This window comes from Cyanistes caeruleus, chromosome 7 (assembly GCF_971803275.1).
Source record: "Cyanistes caeruleus chromosome 7, bCyaCae1.hap1.1, whole genome shotgun sequence".
Taxonomy (NCBI): domain Eukaryota; kingdom Metazoa; phylum Chordata; class Aves; order Passeriformes; family Paridae; genus Cyanistes; species Cyanistes caeruleus.
The window spans coordinates 16,100,609-16,121,680 of NC_141707.1; the positions used below are offsets into that span (position 1 = coordinate 16,100,609).

A 21,072-nucleotide genomic window follows, 5' to 3' on the forward strand; every position below is an offset into this window, starting at 1 on the left:
AGTACTTCAAAAGCATATCCACTCCTATGAACTTTCACTGATTTTGCTTTGTGAAGGACAAATCCGTTCCCGACTGGCCACATAAAGAAAGAGAAACATTTTTAGCAATATTTTGCAGCACCTATGAAATGTCCCTGGGCCACTTGGCACTTTATGCCAACAAACAGTAGCAGAAAAAAAGATGAAAGTGTGTTTGCCCACTCCTGCTTGAGTGAATCACTTGAAAAAGTACCATGCCGTTTTCTAATGGAGGAGTGTTCTTGTGATTTACCTCAGAGTGGTAGTAGTGGAGGAGGAGATGTGGGAGATAAACAAGTGGAGGAATTAAAAAAAAAGAACAAGCTGTACTCCATGCCTAAGGAGTGATAAGGCATAATAAGTCATCAAGGTCTCCTGAATTAAAATCCTCTTTTTGTAATTCACTACAAGCCTCTTCAAACAAGAAAAAACAGCAACAAGAAAAGAACAGCAACAACAAACAAGGGAGCAAATCAGACTGCAGTCATACACTTATCTCACAGCTGAACTGGTCTCACAGGCAAATCTTTCATAACAGCACTAGCCAGGCTCAGGAATGATCAAATCCAGATCCTCAAAGTTCAGAACCAACTTTTGGCACCAGTATCTAAGCAGCCTGAGAGAATGCAGGGTTTTGAGCCATCCTTGGATCTACCTATAGCCCACAGCTGACCAAAGGGGACTATTCTAATTGCGCAGCTGGCCACCTCCCATTATCCACACCCTGGCATCCAGTGTGGCTGCCTTGCCACTTGAACAGAACAGCCTGTGTGCCTCTGAGTCACATCTCTCCTGCCAGGACTGACACTGACCTTCTGTTTGTTCCCATTTCTATCAAACTGTGAAATCAAAGAAACTCCTAAACTGCAGCCAAAATTAATGCTCCCCTCAGCAACACAGGATCTTTCAGAGACTTGGGAACCCTCTATCTCCTGTGCTCCCTGCTCAACTCTTGCTGGGGCCCATAGAGCTCTCTAGGACCTGCTGTCAGTCCCAAGGGCTGCAAGGAGGCTCAGTCTTTGAGTGGTGATTCCAGCTGCTCCCTGCAAGTAGCAGTGGGTTTGGGTACCATGAGCTCTTATACCAGTTTCTGGGGTGGGAAGTCGAGTGCAGGCAGGCATGACTCTCTAAGTCATTTGAAGATGAAATGGCTGGATTGCTCTAATGGCTAGTTGGACCTTTGGAAAAGCCCTACAAATTTGCTGAGACTGACTGAATAAGGGCACTGTGGAGCTAATAGTTGGAACAGCATGTGGAAGTCCGGTGGTTCCAGTAGTCACTCTGTTTGATACAGTAAATGGAAGCCTTCGGCACAGAAATCATCTGAAAGGCTGATTTCATCTGTTTAAACACTTGAAGGGAGCTTTGCAACGATGAGCTGATCAATTCCTCTAGGATCAGAAATGCATTTTAATCTCTTTCCCAGAACTTTGCTTTGCATTCTCTATTTCTAACACGATAGCTACGTCCCCCACAGAACTGGCACTGGTAGTTCAAAGCACGGGCTCAGAAAAGGCAGGACAAACCCACTCAGGCATTTGACCGCTGTTTTGCAACTGATGCTATGGCGTAAATCTCATGGAAGATTTATGGGATCATCTGGATGTAAGGGAGCCAGTAATGTGAACAAGGAACCTCCTCAGCCAGACGATGGCAGAGCCCCTTGTGTGTGCATGGCAGTGAGTCCTGGATAAATCACCAGCTGGGCTCTGCAAACCAACCATCTGGGCAAAGCAGTTTTCTCTTGGCACACCTGTCCCCTCCTGCCAGGAAGCCATCTGAGAGGACATTGGGGCAGCAGGGGATGAAGCCTCACAGTTTGGGTCAGACTGCAAGCACAAGCCACAGCAGCTGCCCCCTCTGCAAGGTCAGCCTGCCTGTGCTCGGGTCCTGCACATCTCACCCCATCTCTCAAGGAAAGCACCTTCCCTCACGGATCTCAGCAGCACATCTGGAGGTGTTCCAGCAAAACATGTTGGGCAGCATGTACACAAGCAATTACTGAGATTTCAGATTCCCTCTGCATTTCCCCCTCACTGGATGTTGTTGAGTTACAGCTGCTGCTCCTACGGAGGAACCACGTGAATTGCCTTCGCTATGTCCCTCCAAAGGTCGCTGCACTCTCCTTCGCTGCACAGCGTGCTTTAGCTGGCAGCACTGCAGCCCAGAGGCAGCCACCTTTTGTCCATCAAATCCCACAGGCAACCACAGTGCTGTAGGCACTGTCTGCTGCTTGCACAGCCCCAGATGCCACCCCAACCACACTGTGCCATGGCCAAGGGGACATCCCAAGTGAGGCATAATCGCGCTGTTCTTCTGGGGCATGTGAGGTGGAAGCTGCATCAGCTCTTGCCACTCCTGGGGAGCAGATCAGCTCAGATGCCCTCATGACTGCAGGGTGGTCTGGTAGCAAGGGAATGGCAGCTGCATGAATATGCAGATTGAAATTGGATAGTTATCATATTTTTAAATTTTTTGGCAAGTTGTGCAAATTCACCTCAAAAGGCTGCCACTATAATTTCATGACAGGCCTCTCCTCAATGCCAGACTTTCATTTAGGATGGGAAGTCAATCCTCCATAAAACTAATATTTATATTAACTAGATCACTGCATCTACTGGAAAATCCCCTCAATTTTGATTATGTGTTAATTAGCCTGCCAAGTCCTTGCCATTTCAGTCTCTAAATCAGCCCGTCAAAAGGCATAAAATCCCACACTTACCCAGAACCAGGCTCTCAGCCTGCTTTCTGGAGCCTTTCTAATGGACCTGCCATTACGTCCTCTCAACTAATTCTCATGCCCTCAACAGCACAGTGAAACTGTGAGTCCTGCTACCTACCCCAGGGAGTGCAGGGAGGGCACAGTGTCCCTGACAAATCTAATGCCAATTAGAGCCCAACATTTATGCTGAGTGAACTGCCAGCCACCAAAACTTGTCCTTTGGCAGCCTGGTGGGCACCCTGCCTGCCCCTACATGACAGGTGTGCCCAGCCCCAGCAGCCCAGAGCCCGTGCCTGCACAGCTGCAGGCAGGAGCAGGCTGGTGCTGCACTGCACAAGCTGCACGCTGCCGCCTGCTCCTGCACGCATCGCTGTCCCAGCCCTGCTCTGTGACTCACGGCTGCAAAGCCATGGGGTGGTGCTAAGGTTTGAGGGATGCTGTCTTGCTTTGCAGAGAGCATTCCAGCCTGCCTTTTTAAGTGGGAATGTCACTGGCGTTTGGGTCCAAAAAGTGACTGGGGCAAGCAGTGAGCCCCAGAGAAATGGTTTCTTCTCCTCTGCCTCCAGCCCAGCCCAAGCAAGCAGAAGCTTTGCTGGACTGACCATGGCCACACCTCTTTCTCTCATGAAAGACAGTATGGGCACATGGACAGCCAGAGCCTGGCCCTGGCCTGCAGCCAGGGAACTCACACAGACCAGCTGACACTCACCAAACCTCTTGTGATCAGGGTGCTGGGGTGTCCCAGCTCTGCCATGCTGTGGGCAGCCAGGGCAGGAAGGACTTTATAGCATTTGCTGTCCTCCCTGTGCAAATCAGAGTCAGGAGAGACACGTACAACTTTGCTGAGAGGCAATCTGCACCACACATGAGGGGAGCGAAGAGAGACAGAGATGGATATGTGGTCTCCTTCCCACAGTGTGCAGCTGCTCACTCATTGCACAGAAATGCTTGACTTTCATACCACCCCACATGTAAAACTCCTTCCTACTTCAAAGGATACGAGATTGACCTTTGAGGTCAAAATGTGTCCCCAAGGCACAAGCCCTGAGACTCTCATGAGAGTAAGTGCAGACCCACTTCAGTTCAGCCCTGCCCTGTTAACACCACGAAAACCTTTCTGCTGGTTTGGGCACAGTAGAATCAAGGCCTTCAGGCAGCAGTTCTCATGGATTGCAGGAAAAATATGAAACTTTCCCTTTTAAAGATCCCATGGGAAAAACGCAGGAATGGTAAGGGGTCACCATCAGCTTAAAAACAGCTTAACATTTGTTTCTCTTAAAAAATAAGCTCTTACGAAACTTCAGAGGACTATAAACACTCCTCTGCTGAAAACACTTTGAAACAAATAAACCTTTCCCTGCAGTGCCCGCAACCCAAATGAGCAGCATTCCTGACCATCAAAGCCAGCAAGGCCGTGGCCCACAAGAGAAGCTCTCAGTGGGTTTTAGCAGCCCAGCCCAAAAGCTGTGTGGTCAGGAGAGCTGCAAGGTTAAAAGTGCTTCCTGTTCTGTGTGCAGGTACAGCTGCCAACAACACAGGGCTCATGATGCTGCCAGGGCTCTGACCCTGATGCTGAGTTCACCCAAAGGAGAAGCAATACATGGCAAAGCTGCAGATCCCACAGAGCTCTTCTAGAACCACAGGGTATTTACTTAAGTGCTGCAAGAAATGGGAAGGGTAAAAAACGGGAAAAACATGGAGATTCCAGCTCTTCCAGTAGTGGCTTATTAGTGTAGCATCACTGAGAGCATTACAATCACACTGACCAGTTAAGGATACAACCCAGGATCTTTAGACCCTTCAGATCAAGATGCCAGTGAAATTCAAAGATGGTGAAAAGTTGAGGTGCCCAAGTTATCAGCCCAGATTTATTTTCAGGTCTTAAGACCTTTATCTTGACACCAACGGCATGCTGCCACTGTGTGCAGCAGGAGGGGGGATGAAATCTCATTGAAACCTGAACTTGTTGCTCCTTGAAGCTTGCTAGGTACAGCTAAGGGGAATCTTTCCATGGATGGGAAGCATCTGAAAGTCCATAGAGGGAAAAATCCTGACAATCTCTTATGGAGGCATGGAAAAAGGAGCCAATGGTATTTTCTAGGCTTGGAAAGGGCAGGTAGCAGTTGGAACCATGCTGGGCTTCTGCTGAGCTGGGCACTTTGGGTCCACTTTCACCAATGAGGTCCCCAGACACGTAATGGGAGCCCGCAGGAGAGGACGTGGAGTTAATCCATGGTGCGAAGAGCCCAAGGAACACAGGACTAAAAAAAGAAATGCAGAGCTGCCTGAAAGAGTATCTTGGAAATAAAAATAGTGGAATGAGAGCAGTGGGTGTCTTGTCAGTCTTGAGAAGTTCTCCGTGCCAAAAGACAAGGAGGAATTGCATGCAGCGCATAAAATGAAATTGGGAGATATCTGAGGAATTCAGGCCTGTCTCTCAGCAGACTTTTCTAATCAAGTGCTTCACAGAGGATATTTCACCGTGGTCATTTCCTTCCCCCTCTCTCATGCAGACTGAGCCAGGGCTCCTCCTTTCATTATTATTTTTTCCTTTTAAATTTTAATTTTTGTTTTGCCATTTCCAAAAGAAGTAGAAACATCTTCCACATAGCTCTTAAAGGCACAGCACACTTTCTTGCTACTGTGAAGCAGCCATGGCCTCTAGCCTGGGCCAGCACCTTTAATTCAGAGTAAATTTGGCTCCAGCAGCCTTGAGTTCCCCTTAACTTTTGCCCTGCCTCTAACCAAGCACAGCTGCTCTCCTTCACCCAACTGCTCACCCCAGGGTGGGGAATTCACAAGCAAAGACCACCCCGAACAACGGCTTTTCATTCCTTGCTCCCTGGAGTCTGAGCGTGAATTTTCTAACTAGAAACAAAGTGCTGGAGGGAGCACGAGGGAAGGGCAGGGGAAGAATGGGGGAGTGTGAACCAAACAATGCTTTGATTCTGTCCCCACCAAGGAGCTGGCATTGCCTCTTTTTCATGTTTCTCCAGTTGCCTTTAAAAGCTCTTCGGGGAGGAAAAAAGCAAACAGTTGCTTCTTTTTGTGTCATGTCTTCTTAATTTCTAAGAGCAGGACCAAAGTGAGGCATAGCAGTGATGCCTTTGTATTCCAAATCTTCTGCAGCCCTGTGCTGTGGGGGCAAGGCAGTGGATGCCCAGGGATGCCAGGATGGCACACCCTTGCCTGAGGCAGCCAGGAGGCAGATCCATGGCAGTGCCAATGCTGATCCCTCAGCCTGTGCTGGTGTTTGCTGCTGGCTTTCCTCACAGCTGGGTAAGTCACTCCAGCCCCCTGGAGCCACCACCACCTCCTCCTCCTCCTCCTCCCTTGCCCACACAGCCCATGAGTTGCAGGGCAGTGCTGGAGTTCCTGCCTGCAGCCCCTCAGTGCTTCAGTGCCTGACTCTGCACAGCACCCTAAGGGAGAGCTCTCCACACTGGCACAAAAACAGACCACTGAACTCAGTAGAACGACGTTCCCCAGCCCCAACAGTGAAACTGTGCAATTCATAACTGAGAAAAAGGAGAAAGAGCAGGAGAAGGGTAAAAACCAGGACTGCGTGCTGCTGTCTGAGGCAGCACCAGCCTCTCCTGGGCTACAACAGGATCTTCTAAGAAACTATGGCCAACTAATTGTAGAGAGGCTCAGGGGAGAGGAAATGAAATGAAAAATTGAGTCTGAGTTATAAAAATAAGTAATTTTTATCCTACTTGCAGGAGACTTATATTAATTAAACATTATTACAGTGAATGAGATGGGGAGGGTTATTAAGTCTGGGGCTGGCTGTAAGTGTTCTCTCCTGTTGCCTGAGGCTCCACTGAGCTCCAGATATTAATCTTCTAAAGCACTCAAATGCTGAAGAGATAAACACTTGAAATATGAAAATATTTTTCTCCATAGCAGACACTGTATCCCTATATCACGCCAAAGAATTTTTCAGATGTCCATATGGGCTGCACTTACAGCATTACCGTGTCTCTTAGAAAAAAAGCTAAGCACCTCAGGAGCTGAAGAGAGAAATGATGTGTGCATTTGTGTGGGGGTGATTTGTGTGTGGAGATGTAGCAGATTCTCCTCTTCCCATATGTTTCTGGAATACATATTTTCCTCTTTAGCACTGCCTACCAGGTGTTGGCTGCATGGATTTCCAACTGGCTGGCGGCACTGCCAATCTGGCCAGCGACTCTGCCAGGTGGCTAACAGGTTCGCCTGAATGTTTGCATTCCGAGACTCAACCCTAGCCAGGGGAGGGCGAGGAGGGGCCCACACTGTGCATGGCTCCCTGGGTGCAGGACACACAGACACGGGAATCACCGGGCATCAGGGCAGAGCCCAGGACAGGTAGGATCAGCCAGCTCGCCTGCAGGAGCCTTGACTTTCCCAAGCAATGACTGAGAGTGAAGTGGTGCTAGGTGACACAGCCTACTGTTATAAGGAAATTGGCAAATGTTCTTCATGCCAGCCATGCCACAAAGTCAATGAGGGATAAGGAAAGCACGCTAGTCCTGGCGTGAGTTCCAAGACGTGAAGCTGAAGAACTTGATCTATCAACTGCATTGCCAGAGGCAGGCTCCCTTACAACCCATGCCAGCACATCTCAGTGAGGTCCTCCATAAATTAGGCTCTGTCACAGTCATGCAAATTTTCTGCTTCCAGAGCATGAGGAGAAAAAGAGCAAAAGTCAAACAGCAAGAAGCTGGCATTTCCAGCAGTCTTAGAGCTTAGCACATCTTTCACTTAGAGGAGACTGAAATCCAGGCTCTGCAAGCCCAGAGTGCAGAGTAGCTGAAGACTGTAGGCAATCTGAGTAACATATGGGAGAGGAAGACATGAATTCTGGGGAAAAAGCACTGGATCCTACAGGGGACATTTGGATCAGGATGTGGAACAAAGCTTGGGCTAATCTTCACAGTCCCATGGGATTCAAAGCCCTGATTCAAGGCTATCTCAAGAGGACAGTTAGTATAATTCAGTGCCAGCAGTCACAGTCCTATAAATAAGTCATGAACCATACAGTAAAGCATCTGAAAGTTTCCATAAAAGAGGTACAGCTCTGCACAACCCTTGGAACTCATGATAGCTGCGCAATAGTCATTCACACTGTTCACATGGACAAAGCCCCATCAGCTTTCTCTTTCCTGCTGTGGTATTAATCATCTTACCAGGCACAGTGTCAGGGCTTGGTTCAGAGTTGCCAATCCAGGTGCCTGTAGGCTGAAAAGACCACGTATAACCGGTTGCCAAGTCGTGTGACCAACCACAAAGGTCTTCAGGAAGATCAAAGTTGCAGTTGAAGTTCGCAGGGAGCTGGAAATCTTAGAAAAAGAAATAGAAGCAAAATAAAGTTGGGTTAAAAAAAATGACCTCCCAATGAAAGGTTTCTATTAAAAAACAACCCAAAACTAAAATAGTTGGCAAGCTATCAAAACGGAAGAAAGCATGAAATCTCACTCACACTGCTTTTAACCTATCTCACATTTCCTCAGCTCCAAGGATCAGCCTTAAATTCTGCATCATCAAAATGTTCACACCACGCCCTGTGCCTAATCCACCAAACTAAGCAAATATAAAAGCAAGAACCAAATGCTTCCAGACTCTAATCAGCACCTTCTCTTCCTCCCCTAGAGTGGTCAATATTAAATGCCTTTTTAAATGTCAAGGAAGAGTCCTTCTGAGTGCCCCATGCTCAGCAGTTCCTGCCTGGCTCCAAAAGGAGAATCTCAAGTGCTCCAGCAACCCAGCTCCTGAGTGACAGACCTAGCCACTTGCACCAGACGGGAGCTGTCTGTCATCCTGGAGAGCTGTCACTCACTGCTTCCTACCTTCCTGTGGAAATGTTACCAGGGAAAACGTGGGGCCACCATGAGCTCAAGCTTTTGGATTCTGAGTGAGAGAAGCCAGCCTCTATTTCTAGCTCCGCTACGGACTCACCACATGGTCGTTGGGCGAGTCCTTTAACTTTCCATCTTGAAACAGGAGCAGAGTTAATTCCCCTGTGACAACAGCTTTGAAAGCTCTGGAGAGCTTTCCTGCAGAGACAGGGCTGTGGGCAGGCGGGCACATGCCAGGGGCTGCATGTGGCAGTGAGGCAGCTGCTGGCTCCTTCGGCTGAGGGAATCAGTCATGTGCCATGGGGGCTGCAGAAATGGGCTGAATCCATACCAAGCACTCAGCGGACATGTAAGTCTGAGCCTAATTATAGGCCAGGATTTTCCTGAGCAAAGAGGAAGTTTTAAATCACAGTGCCCACAAAATGAGTGATAGCCAGAAGGAGCTGAGTGACTCAAGTGATAGGCATCAGGAGAACTTCACTGCAAGGGGCAGAGGGCTTTTTTTTACATGCTCCCACTCCAAAATAAAACAATGCAGATCATGGATCCTTTTATTCCAATCTAATCTCGTACCCTGGAGAGCTGCATTGTTTCTGTTTGGCTGTCATAAATCTGATTGTCCAGAGAAACACACTCATTGTTTTATGGAGTATGAGAATGAAAATTATTGCTAAAGCTGAGGGAAGCTGACAAGGAGGCTGGTTCCACGCTCCACAGTGTACTCTGCTTGCTCTCTTGCCCTGGATTGCACCCAGGAATTGTGTTCTTGCAGAGACTGTTACTGGCCTAAATTTACTCTCAGCACTTTCCCAAGTGCCTCAATGGTTGCAGGCTTATCACTAAGGCAAAGCAATGAGAATCAGGCCCTTTGAGCTACTTCTGCAACTTCCATTTCTAGAACTAAAGTACAGCAGAATGCCCATGGGAAGTGTGAAAAGGCCAATTAATTTTATAAATTTATTTATTTTAGAACTCATTATTTATTTTTTTTATCTGGGACTGAAAGCTGAAGTGACAGAAGTCCTAGGAGCTGTCTCAGAGGATAGTTTTTCCTTATGAGATTCTTGTTGAAGTCCTTGTGTAAATGCTCCAGTGCTGAGGCCCAGGCTCAGCTGTCGCACCCAGAGGAATGCGTTTCCTGAACACTGCACTATACAACTAACCTTGCACAGCTCTGTCAAGCCCTCTCCTCTTCATTTGGACATTTCACAACCTTCAGATGCTCACATCCCCCTTGCAAGAAGCAGAAGAATATGATGTCTGCTTTTACAGATAGGGATTTGAGGCAGAGAAGATTAGCCATCCCCCAGCACTGGCTCTTAACAAGCACAGCATAGAGTCTAAACTAACATTCAGCTTCTTCCATTGTCAGAAGAAGTAGTCAAGTGCTACAGATACCAAACCATTTGTTGTACATCTGACAGCCATCTAAGACTGGGTAGGTGAAATCCTGGGTGGAGTTAGTGTTCCTCTCTCTCTACTGCCCACATAAGGAGCCCAGACTGTCCTAAATTTTAAGCTGCTGATATTGGGGAAAATGATCCTTAAGCAGATAAGTGTTCAGGACATCGGTCTTCAATACATGTTGTGATTTGCTTTGTGTCTTCTGTGAAAGCAGCCCTAAATACCAGGCAGTCTGAATCACCTTCTGAGTTTATGACATCCAGCCAAGAGGTGATCTGGAATGGAGATGGTTCTAAACGGGGCACTAAATGAGTTTCTTCAGGTCATGTAAGGAAGCTGGGAGACCAGCTCTTCATGTCTTGTACCCTAGGGACTGAATTAGTTGCTATCTCTTGCTCTTCCATCCTTCCTTGATAGAACTTATCAGATTTTGGCAGATTTGTTTATGGGTTGGTTTTGGTTTTTTTTAATCCTGGCCTATCACTAATAATATTACTCAAAGCTTTCCAGGAATCAGCCCCATGTATTGGAGCTAATGGGAAGATAAGAGTATTTTCCTAGCTCTTAACGCATCAGTTATTGAGATAAAGATGTGCTGTTCTGATACATACCCTCCTCTTCTCCGCAGCTATCACCACAGTCGGTTGCTTCTGCATCAGTTGGGTAGGGAGTGGTGGTCTCTTCGCTCTTCAAAGTGGGCACCAGCGTCTCTGCAGTGGGCCTGACATCTGAAAAAAAGGAGTAGAGAAGCTGTTTGCAATAGACAGTACAAGAAGCCCAGGTAGTAGAAACAAGGCAAAAAAAATTCTTTTTTTTCATGTTCCTGTAATGGCAGGAAGAGATAGAACAAGTATACCATGAGATTTCCACGTGCTACAAATGTCAGCATGGCTTGAACTTCAAGTGAACTGTCTTTCCAGATGGGAGTTCCATGGATTTGGAGTTTCCACTGAACAAGCCTCTTCTCTAGACATACATACTACTTCTTCTCTTAATTTTTTAATCTACAATCTACACGGGTGTTGGCAATCCACTTAGCTGTCATTACTGGATAAGTGAGATCACAGGCAGAACATCTTTTTCTTTCATAAAGGCATATGACACATTGAAAAAACACACACAACATTCCCACCAATTGTGCCAATTTATAAAACAAGTCACTCAAACCCGCAAATGATGTAACCGCAAACGGACCCAGAGGATCCCCTAGCGAGCTCTGGCTCACTGCAAAAAGCATCTGGTTTCACACTCCAGGCTCCTGACTATGCTTTCAAAGGGTCTCTGTCCAATTTCCCTTTCTCTAACGTGACCCATGTGTAGCAACCTCCAAGCAGGTGTCAGGGGAAATTTAAGCAAGAAAGGGAAGGATATTAAGATCAACAGTAAATGACATTAGGTTCCAGCAAACTTTCCTTTTATGGGTGCATTAAGTGGAGTACAGCAGACTTGATTCTTTCCACTCTTAGAAAGAGGCAGTTTTGCTCAGTTATGTGTGATTGTGTTTCTTTGTCGGCACCCTTCAGGATATCATTTAATAAAGCCAGAAGCAGGAGGAAATGGCTAAATACATTGAATATTTTCCATAAGCCCCTTTATGCCCTTTTATTTTCCTGTTATTAAACATGTTGTACATAAACTCCCTGGGTTTTTGTACTTTTTTTTTTTCTGCTGTCTTTTGTTCAGGATAAAATACCAAATAACCTCAAAGTCTTTTAATTTGTAAGTTCAAATTTGTTACAACCCCATAAAACTCCAAATGCAACCAAGAAGCAAATTACAAGCAGCCAGTCTCAGAAAAATGTCATAAAAAAAGAAAATAAAAGAAAAAGCAGCAGGTGAAAGCAACATATCAAAAGCTGGAACTTATTTAGAGCTGGTACATTTTTTTAGGTTGTTGTTCCTGTGTATCAGGATTTATAGCTGAAATGTGACAATGTGGAAGGACCTTGAAAGCCAAGTCCCATATGGGACACAGATGCTGAGCGGATGTAAATCAACAGTGTTGCATTACCCTGGACAAGCCGCAGAAATAGATCTTGAAAAATCAGTTACCATGGCAGAGCCGCAACACGATGGTTACAAGAGATAATGAAAATAACAGGCAGGACAGCGTCATGTGTGAAATGGAAAGTGAAAAAGAGAGGTCTTGCTTGCTCGCTTTCTTGCTCCTCCCTGGCCCTGCAAGTGTCTGTTCGACTGGTGGTAACTGCTAATCAAAATGCAAAGTCACTGAGCAATTGAAACCAGATGTTTGGAACTTCAAAGGAGAGAAACCCAGCTGCAAGTGAACATTCATCATTCTGCACTCTTCAGAGGAAAAATTTTGGCAGGTCTTTGAAAGAAGCCAATTGCTGACTGCCTGCTTCCCAGTTTTTGAGTTAGTAGCCAGCTAGTTTGTGGAGCCCAGTTGTGGCTGTTACCTGTTTAACTCCGTAATTAAGATGCTTGTTGCTGATAAGAAACAGGAACACCTGGGCAAGGGTGCACATGGGCTTAGACCCTTACTTGAAAATATTTTTAATCATCTTGTTTTAATTCATTTCTTAATCTTGTTCCCTAACAAGTGCAATCGCCTGGGTTTTCTCAGCCACTTTTGTAACATGCCTGGGTCCTCCCAGCAAAGGAGGGTCCTGTCTGGGGATTGTCAGGGCCTGCTGCATGTAGCCTGCCTGGATTATGCATGCAGATAATGCCATGGGCTATCTCTGCTCCCCAGGTTGCATCAGGGATATAAATGCTTTTTATAACATGGTGAATCCACAAGATTACAAGCCCTACTCTGATTACAAAGCTGAATGCCTGTAGATTAATAAAGCTATGGATATTTATGACCTGGCAGTTGAGTTTTAAACATTACAATGTGCAAAATTATTACCCAGACTGGAAAATGACCATAAAGCACCTTGCCTGGAAAAAACATGTGCTGTTGCTACTGATAATGAAAATGAGTGTGGACACACATGTAAAAGAAAATCTAGGCCAAAAATAGCACAAGAAGTTAGAGATGACAAAACACTCTTATTCTCTAAGCCAGAGGAGTGCAGCGGAAGGGCTGGCATGCATGTGGCTGGAGGTCCTGTGTGACTGCCTCCCTCTGTGGCAGTGATGCAGTCTGTGATGCACCATCCAGCAGTGGTCTGCAGAGACCTGGCAGCTGGACACTCCTGGCAGCTGCAGGAAGCAGCAATGTGGGAGCTGCCTGACCACTTCTGCACACAACCCTCAGCTCCTGCTTCTTGCACCTGCTTCTCCCACAACACCCTAAGATGTTGTAAGATTTAAATTAAGATCTAATCTGATTTAAAGTTTAGATAATTTACAATGGATTGCCAGTCCAGGGGGATATTTACAGTTGACTTCAAGAGTAAAAAATTATTGTTATTAATAGTGTGTACATGTGTTGTGTAGTTTGCTGTTAAGTGTTTGCAATGCATCTTGCAGCATGTCACAGGAGGAAATGCTGGTAAAGACTGCACAAGAGGGTAAAAAAATCTCTGTATCTTTCAAGCTTCCTAGAATGGGAATTCTTAAAAGAAAATGCCTTCTACAGATGTGTTTATAAAATGGAAATCATACCTCTTTATCACTGACATCTGGACTCCAGATTCATACATGAGCGTATTATTAAAAAAGAAAAGATTAAAAAAGAGGACAACTAGCCGCTGGCACTGCAAAGTTGGCATCAGACCAAATGACCCTTTGGGTGCATTTTTTGCTTTTGGGGATGAAACTATGGAGAAATCAATCCCCACTGAACCTCAGAGGGTCAGAGGCACAACCTCTACTGATCTCAGTGAGTGTGTGAAGTCACTATTCATCTCTGTATTAAAAGCAATGGGGGCTGAAAGGCATACCATGTGTGAAGAACAGGTGTGCGAGAGTGAACAAATTTCCTGGGTCTTAGGGATGTTTGTAGAGATGTCATAGAGTTAACTCCCCAACCTTGTCTGCAAAAAGGTTTCTGCACTGGGTTCAGTGAGAGAGGGACTGTTGTTTCTACAGCAAAGCCTTGTTGTGGCAGCTCAGGATATGAAGTACTGGTCACTGCACTTCTGCTTCTCCTCCTACTTTTTGTCTTATTATTTGGATTAGAGTGCCCAAATGTACTCTAACATCAGAGACTGTGGAAGACTGCACAATGTCCAGGTAAATGATCTGCAAGGAGTGTGAAGGCAGTTGAGGACAAATTCTGCATGGGATTCTGTGTGAAAGCTTGGAGTCCAAACATTGCTGCTATATCCTGCATCAAGGCCAGTTCTTTCCAAGGTGGAAATAAGAAAAGGTGAGGCCAAGCCACCCTCCAGGTGCTGCCTTCATGGCTGCAGTCTCCCTGCCACAGCATGGCCGAGGTAGGACAGCAGGAAATAACCTTAAGTTTGCACCTTGCTGGCTTAGTGCTTGGCCCCAGAGCAACCAGCGGGCAGAGGTGTAGGGGTTCCTACCTGTCCAGTCACAGCCCAGCACCTCCAGGCGCATTCCTATTCCCGCTGGGGACCACCTCTCTGGGTGCACTCGGATGTACTGGGCAGGAACGGGGTCAAACCTCCGGACTTCAGGGATGTCGTAGTGGATGTTGCCTTCAAAAAGCTACAGAGAGAAAGAGAGAGAGAGAAAAGGTAAGAGATGTGTGTGTTTCACATTCTCTTAACCAGATTTGATACTTTGGGTCTGGCAGAATGTAGCCACAGTTTGAAGCAGTTTAGCTGCCTGACTCCAGGCCGTTGAGCACAGCTGAGCAGATTTTGGGCTGTTCCTCCTCGGTTTCAAGAGGACCGGCCAGGCTATTTCTAAGAAACTTTCACAATCTTTCCTGGCCTCTGCTCAGAATCCAGGGGTTAGATTCTGATCCAAGCCATGCAGGGGAAGCCTGGGGAATATCCACTAACTTCACATACAAATGAGATCAGATTTGTCCTTTGGTAAATAAAGAGGCTACTGCATGTTCTAGGATGGTGTAAACACTTGGTTTTCCTCACAGTCCAAGAACTGCTGTTTTTCATGCACAAGCTAAAGTCTGTGGGAAATAAACAGAGGGCTATAGATAGCATCAGCCCTCATTTGAAGGATCAGGAAAAATTAAAACTTACCCAAATTTTAAGCAGAAGAGTATGCATAAAAACAGAACAGGCAGTAGGAGAGAATTTATTTCACAAGCCCCCTGTCACTCCCATACCACTAAGCAGAAAGATTATGGGGAACTCCAATGATAAGGAAAAAATTTGGGGAATTTCAGGGTCACATCAGTGTGGCAAAGGGACTTCAGATAAAGAAAATTTCCTAAAGAGGAGTTGTGATTCAACTTCCTCTTTCAGAGGTACACACCACAACAGCCACATCTGTCCCTTTAAAATATGTAATTAGTTTGTGTAAAACGTAATTGTTTTACACAAAACATAATAAAATACACAATCTTTTGGACTCTGACCTGCAGGAGCTGGATGAAGCAGCAGGTGATGTCCACATCTCCATGCCCAGTCCACAACAGCAAATGAAAAGAAATTGCCATCCCAGGGGAAAGCTGGAACTTATGGCCACTAGTACAGATTTGGAGCAGCACCAAGCAACACAGCCTTGGATTTCATGGTGACAACCCCAAGCTCCCAAGTTCTCTGTGGAAGTGGACAGGCAGTTTCCTGAGACCCCATCAGGCAGACTGAAGCTAGTCAGTAACATGTCCAGTTTTGCAGCTGCTCCGGGCAGTGCCTACCTTGGCTTGCATTGTTTTGGGGTCCTGGATGAAGTCCCAGTCCTTTCCATTCATGCTGTAGGCCACCTTAAACTTCTTCACAAAGGAACGGGACTCAGTGGTGGTCACGCTGTCCCCTCCACGGGCCCCCTGAATAATGACGCCTTTGATGTTCTTCGGGACACCAAGGTCCACCTGCAGCCACTCCTCCCCAGGCTGGGCTTGGGGCACACGGGGAAACCAGCCCGAGCGGCTGCTCACCAGGCGGGCCATGCTGGGGGACCAGTCATAGCCTCTGATGGAGGAGGCAGAGATCTGTGAGTCAGGAATGAGGCCAGAAAGCATTCCCAGCAAGCTGGAGCAGGGAGAATCTGCAGGGAAGGAAAGGCCATGGACAGTCAGAGTAATTGGAGGGAAGTGCTCGTGATTCTCCTGACAGCATTAAGCTCTGGACACTAAACCAATACCAGCACTGGGCATTTCCCCCTCCCTCCAGGACCTGGAGTCCTGTCCTTCCAAGCGCATCCCTTGCGATGGGTGTGTCCATGCTAGTCACAGTGTCACCACTCCCACCGCAAGCAGCCACGACAGTGGCAAGGGACAGCACCCTGGGACAGGCTGTTGGAAGGACAGAGAGGAGCAATGAAGCCAAGGGGAGGAGGGGACCCTCACCAGTGATGCGGCAGCCATACAGCTCCAGCCTCAGGGCGATGCCATTGTGCCAGGTCTGGGGACGAATGCGCACGAAGCGTGTGAGCACCGGGCTGTGGATCTTGTTGAGAACCACCTCTGTGGCATCCTCATTGGCCTGAAATGTCTGCAAGGGAAGGTAGGCACAAATGTACATTTGCACACACTGTTACATCCTCACCAGATAAGCTGTCAAAATAATCTCAGCAGGGAAAACCAAGGAAAAGTTTTCTGGTTGGGGCCAGCCTCAACCAGGGCAAGCACCAGGGGCCAGCAGGGAGATGTGAGCTGCTGTCAGGACAGCATGGTGGGCAGACTCACCTAGCAGGCAGGAAGGCCAGGAGCTTTTTGCCTGAATGCCTCTCACAGCACTTCAAGGCACCTCAGACTATCAGGCCTCAGCTGCCTCAAGGCAGCCCCCAGACCTAGATCTGCTCCAGCACAAATGACCAGATGCCCCCAAACAGGCTGACATCCTGATGCATCCTTGCACTGAGCTCCACCAGGAAACATCATGTGCAAGCAGTGGTGTGAACAGGAAGGATGCACCTCTGCCTGGGGTGACAAGCTGCTGCCTCAGCCAGCCCCTTGCCTTTGCCTCTCCCGTGCACGTGCAACCTGCCACAAGGAGACAGCTTTTCGGGAGCTTGTGATCCTATATGGTATGAAAAGGCTGCTGCCTTACCAGATGGCCATAATCAATAACTACCAGATGGATGTTAGATCCACCTCTTCTGCCCATTTTTTAAATAGGCCGGACAAGGACTGGATATATGTGTTTCTATTTTAGGCTGCAAAGCCACTGTGGAAAAAAAAAGGGAGGGAAAGAGGAAATACCCAAGGGGAGGGTAACCCTTTCAACCCTTTCTCTGCCCCAGCATAAAGCACCATAGCTCACTGACCAAGGCTGCAGACATTGCCTGCTTGCACTCCAAGCACTTCAGGACAGGGCTAGACTATCCTCCCATCTCAGCCAGGAACCACATCCACTCTGAGATGCTGGCTGGGCTCTTCTGCAAGCTCCCACTATGTGTATGTATACTAAGCATGAGAGTTCCCAGTAAGTTTATCTCAGGAAAGCAGGAGAGTGTAATCTCTGGCACCAATCTCCTGTGGGAGGCAAGAGTCAAACAATTGAGGACAGAAGAAATGGTGAGGCAGTATCCTGGCCCCTTGCCTTGAATAACAGCTAGGAAGCATTTTGTAAGCCTCCTGTGGCTCTAGGCTTGCAGATGGCACATGTTACTTCTCCCAGGATCCAGCATGGCAGAGGGTGTTTACAGGGCTGTTCACAGCACCCCAGCTAGCTCTGGGCTGCCCCTGCACATCACCATCCACTCCTTCAGGGCAGGGAGCAGCCACCCCACAGAGGGAATCAGTTGCAAATCTGGCTGGTAATTGGGATGAGGGGTTGATGTGAACTTGAGCAGAAATGCTAATCCGGAGAATATATATCATGCTGCTACCGTTTAGCAACACAGCATGGTTTATGTGTTTTTAATATCCTATTTTATCCTGTCTGACCTCACTTCCCATCCTTTTCCTTGCTCAGCAGACACCAAATACCCTTTTTTTCCAGCAGGAGGGCTATAAGAAGAGTGGTTAGTCTGAAACACTCTCCAGGCATGTGTGTGTGTGTGTGTGTGTGTGTGTGTGCGCACGCGCACGTGTGCGTGTGTCTTGTAAACCCATGGGCACAGACACACAGACATATGTACAAACAATTTAAAAGGTTATATTTCCACACCACAGCAGAGCCTTCAGCTTTATGCCAGCACAGAAGCTGACACACAACACCTTACCTCTGAACCTAACACCGGAGGACAGGAAATGTATATCTGAGCCAGCGCAACTATTTTAGCACAAGGAGCAGCGTGTCAGGTCAGACCAAAGGTCCCTTTGTCACAGAGGATGGCTCCTAATGGTGGCCCCAGCAGATGTCCAAGGGCAGCAAGTCCAGTGGAGTCTTCTCCTGGCAACCTCTATTTGCTTCCCACCATCAGCAGTGTGAAGACTCCATGAGCCCAAGGTTGCATATGGACCAGCATGTTTAACAGTCACTGACGAGGTTTGCTGCTCTTTTTGATTTAACATATTTCAAGTTTTGTTCTTTTTTAGCTCACTTCGCACATACGAGCATCAGGGGCCAGAATCCAAATTTACACCAGCATAATTTGTTGCTGACTTCTGCACAGTCAAGCTTGACAGAAAGCAGAAGCAGGACTGAGCCCAAAAACTTTATCACTACCATAGGCATCGCTGAAAACATCTCTTAGACAACCTTGGTCCCAACTACCTGCTTCCAAGAAGAGCAATTGCAATTCTGCTTTAGATTAAGAAATCAGCAATTTACTCAGGCTAGATCACATTCAACAAGCTATGAACTCTGAATCTGGGCCATGACACTCCAGACTACCAGCTTGCGAGGGCAGAATCAGCACTCTACTTCCAGCTCTGCTACCAGCTGTAGGATCTGTTCCATTGAACCTCACTTCTGAACAGCCCCAACTGATCAGGCAAGTCATTGCTTCACACCCTGCTCAGCACAACAGAAAAGGGCCACTTTCAGAGGGCATGTGCTTGGTGCTGCTAGAGACCTGAGGTATTCCCACATGCCTGCTCTTTCAGCCTCCTTCCCAAGTGGAAACATGTTGTGAGCCCGCAGGTCCCGACGCTGCTGACCAGGGTCTGACCCTGACCAGGGTCTGGTTTCCCTGTACTGAAAATGCTGATCCCAGAGCCCCAGCACAGTGTGGAGAGAGGCCCGTTGACTTCAACAGACTCTACATCCTGCCTCAAATTAGCTCTCACAGCATAGGAAGAACTAGCAAGAAAATGTGTGAAATTGGGAGTGCCAAGAAAGCAAAGATTTCTTCCCTCTCTACCAAAATAGAACATTGCTATTCCTCCCATCCTATCTGCTTCCCATCCCACTCAGCACATATTTTGAGCCAAGTCTTCGAATGGTGTAAATCAACATATCACCATTGAAGTATAAGAAGTCACAGTAATTTACACCAGCAGAAAAAAAAATACCTGGCTGTGATCTAGGGAGATAGATAGATAAATAGATATACACTCAGCGGAGAGCACACATGCGTACGCACATGAACACACACTGAAGGGTGGTGGAGCCAGAAGACGAATGGGAAAACCATTAACAGATTAAAAGCATCTTCTAAGAAACAGTCAAGGGAACTTGCTTTCACTGCTGCATCAAAAAGCTGCCTATCTTCCCCCCATACACTGAATGTTTACTTCCGTTTTAGTCCAGACAGCAGGTCTGCATGTGAAATTAAATTGATAATCAATGAGAGCTGACCTGCTTAATTAATTTGCTGCAGAAAGCAAGTGGTAAGGCAGAGGCTGTAAATGTAGGGGACATGATGTCTAGGCTAGAGGAGGACTGCAAAAGTTTTCCACGTGCATACACATGCAAGCTCCACACCAGCATTTACCAGTTGCATTTTTGACATGTTGGAACCATCACAGGGTGATTGGGGGGGATTGCTGAAGGGACATTAGTTCCAGTGGATATGGGAATTGTGCCATTGGCAGCTTGGAGTGAAGGAGATAAAGGACAGAGACAAAAAGTGCCAAGAAGTTGAAAAGGCGGTGAGTCAGGGAGGGGGTAGGAGGTAACCTCTCTCCTTCTCTATTTATTATGCTGCTTGGCCACTATATAGTTTCTTGGGGTGCTGCAGAATGTGGCTGAGGGAAGAAGAGGAGAAGGCCAAGGATGGCAGCAGCCCTGCCTTCGTCCATGTGTATGTCTCTTTGGACCCACTAGATTTACTGCAGGATTATATTACTCCTGTGGAGACAGAGCCCTGGAACAGAGCATGCTAACAGGATTAGGGCTTCAGGATTTAGACAGAGAAGCATGAAGGAGAAAAGTAGGGGAGATTATTTTCCTTGTCAGATAGGGAAGGCATAAAATGGGGCATGTTTGATGGTGGGAGGATTCTGGCTCAAGTGGAGGGTGGATAGTTCTGGATTTATTAAATCCAGGAACAAGGAGTTAAAAGAAAAATTATACTTGGCAACACTCAACAAAGCACAGCGTCTGGGCAAGGCACAGTGTGCTGGGCTGGGCTTGCCAGCTTCGTGTCTTTGAGAGGCTCCACTCAGATTTGGGAGTCATCAGGGACACGAGGAGTGGTACTATGTTAGCCTGCAAAGGAGATATCAGGCCCAGAAATACAAAGCTGCAGCCTTGCTAGGAAAGCCAGGGCTGTAATTCTCCCCAGGTACTGCACCAAGGGTGAATGCGCAAGGCTGCCTTTGGCAAAGCCTGATGTCTTTGTCCTGCCTGAAAAAGCAGCAGAAGCAGGCTGGGACCTGGATGTTTCTGGGCAAATCCTCTGCAGCATGATGTCTCTGTGCAGAAACTCTCATGGCCCTCTGGCTCATTGCACCAGCTTTTCCCGTTTTCCAGATTAAAAAGCCACAGGACTGAAAGCTTTTCTCTCCTTCCTCAGGTGAATAAATACAGGAGACCTGATTAAGAACCAAAAAGACAGAGGAACACTCCTGAGGGAAGGCACAAGGGTCTCCACAGAGTCATCCTCAATATTCACTGCCAGCACCAAAAACCTCTGATGTCCCCAGCTCCAATGTACACCTGAGATACTGCTCTTTGCAGCAATTCAATTTCTGTGCAGCTACCTGAAATGCCACCCAGGAAAGCTAACTAACAACAAACATAAAATGAT

The 21,072-nt window shown here is 47.1% G+C and overlaps 1 protein-coding gene across 7 annotated transcripts in view; it reads right to left on the reverse strand.

Annotated features, from left to right (window-relative positions):
• Positions 1-21,072, reverse strand: part of NRP2 (neuropilin 2) — an 89,058-nt gene that overhangs the window by 27,049 nt on the left and 40,937 nt on the right. For all 7 annotated transcript variants that reach the window (XM_086897500.1, XM_086897502.1, XM_086897501.1 and 4 more), the window contains exons 8-12: positions 16,340-16,484; positions 15,689-16,038; positions 14,424-14,568; positions 10,593-10,709; positions 7,909-8,061 (exon numbers count right to left, since the gene is read on the reverse strand). In XM_086897500.1, the coding sequence (XP_086753626.1) occupies positions 7,909-8,061; positions 10,593-10,709; positions 14,424-14,568; positions 15,689-16,038; positions 16,340-16,484 (910 nt within the window). The remainder of the gene's footprint in view (positions 1-7,908; positions 8,062-10,592; positions 10,710-14,423; positions 14,569-15,688; positions 16,039-16,339; positions 16,485-21,072) is intronic.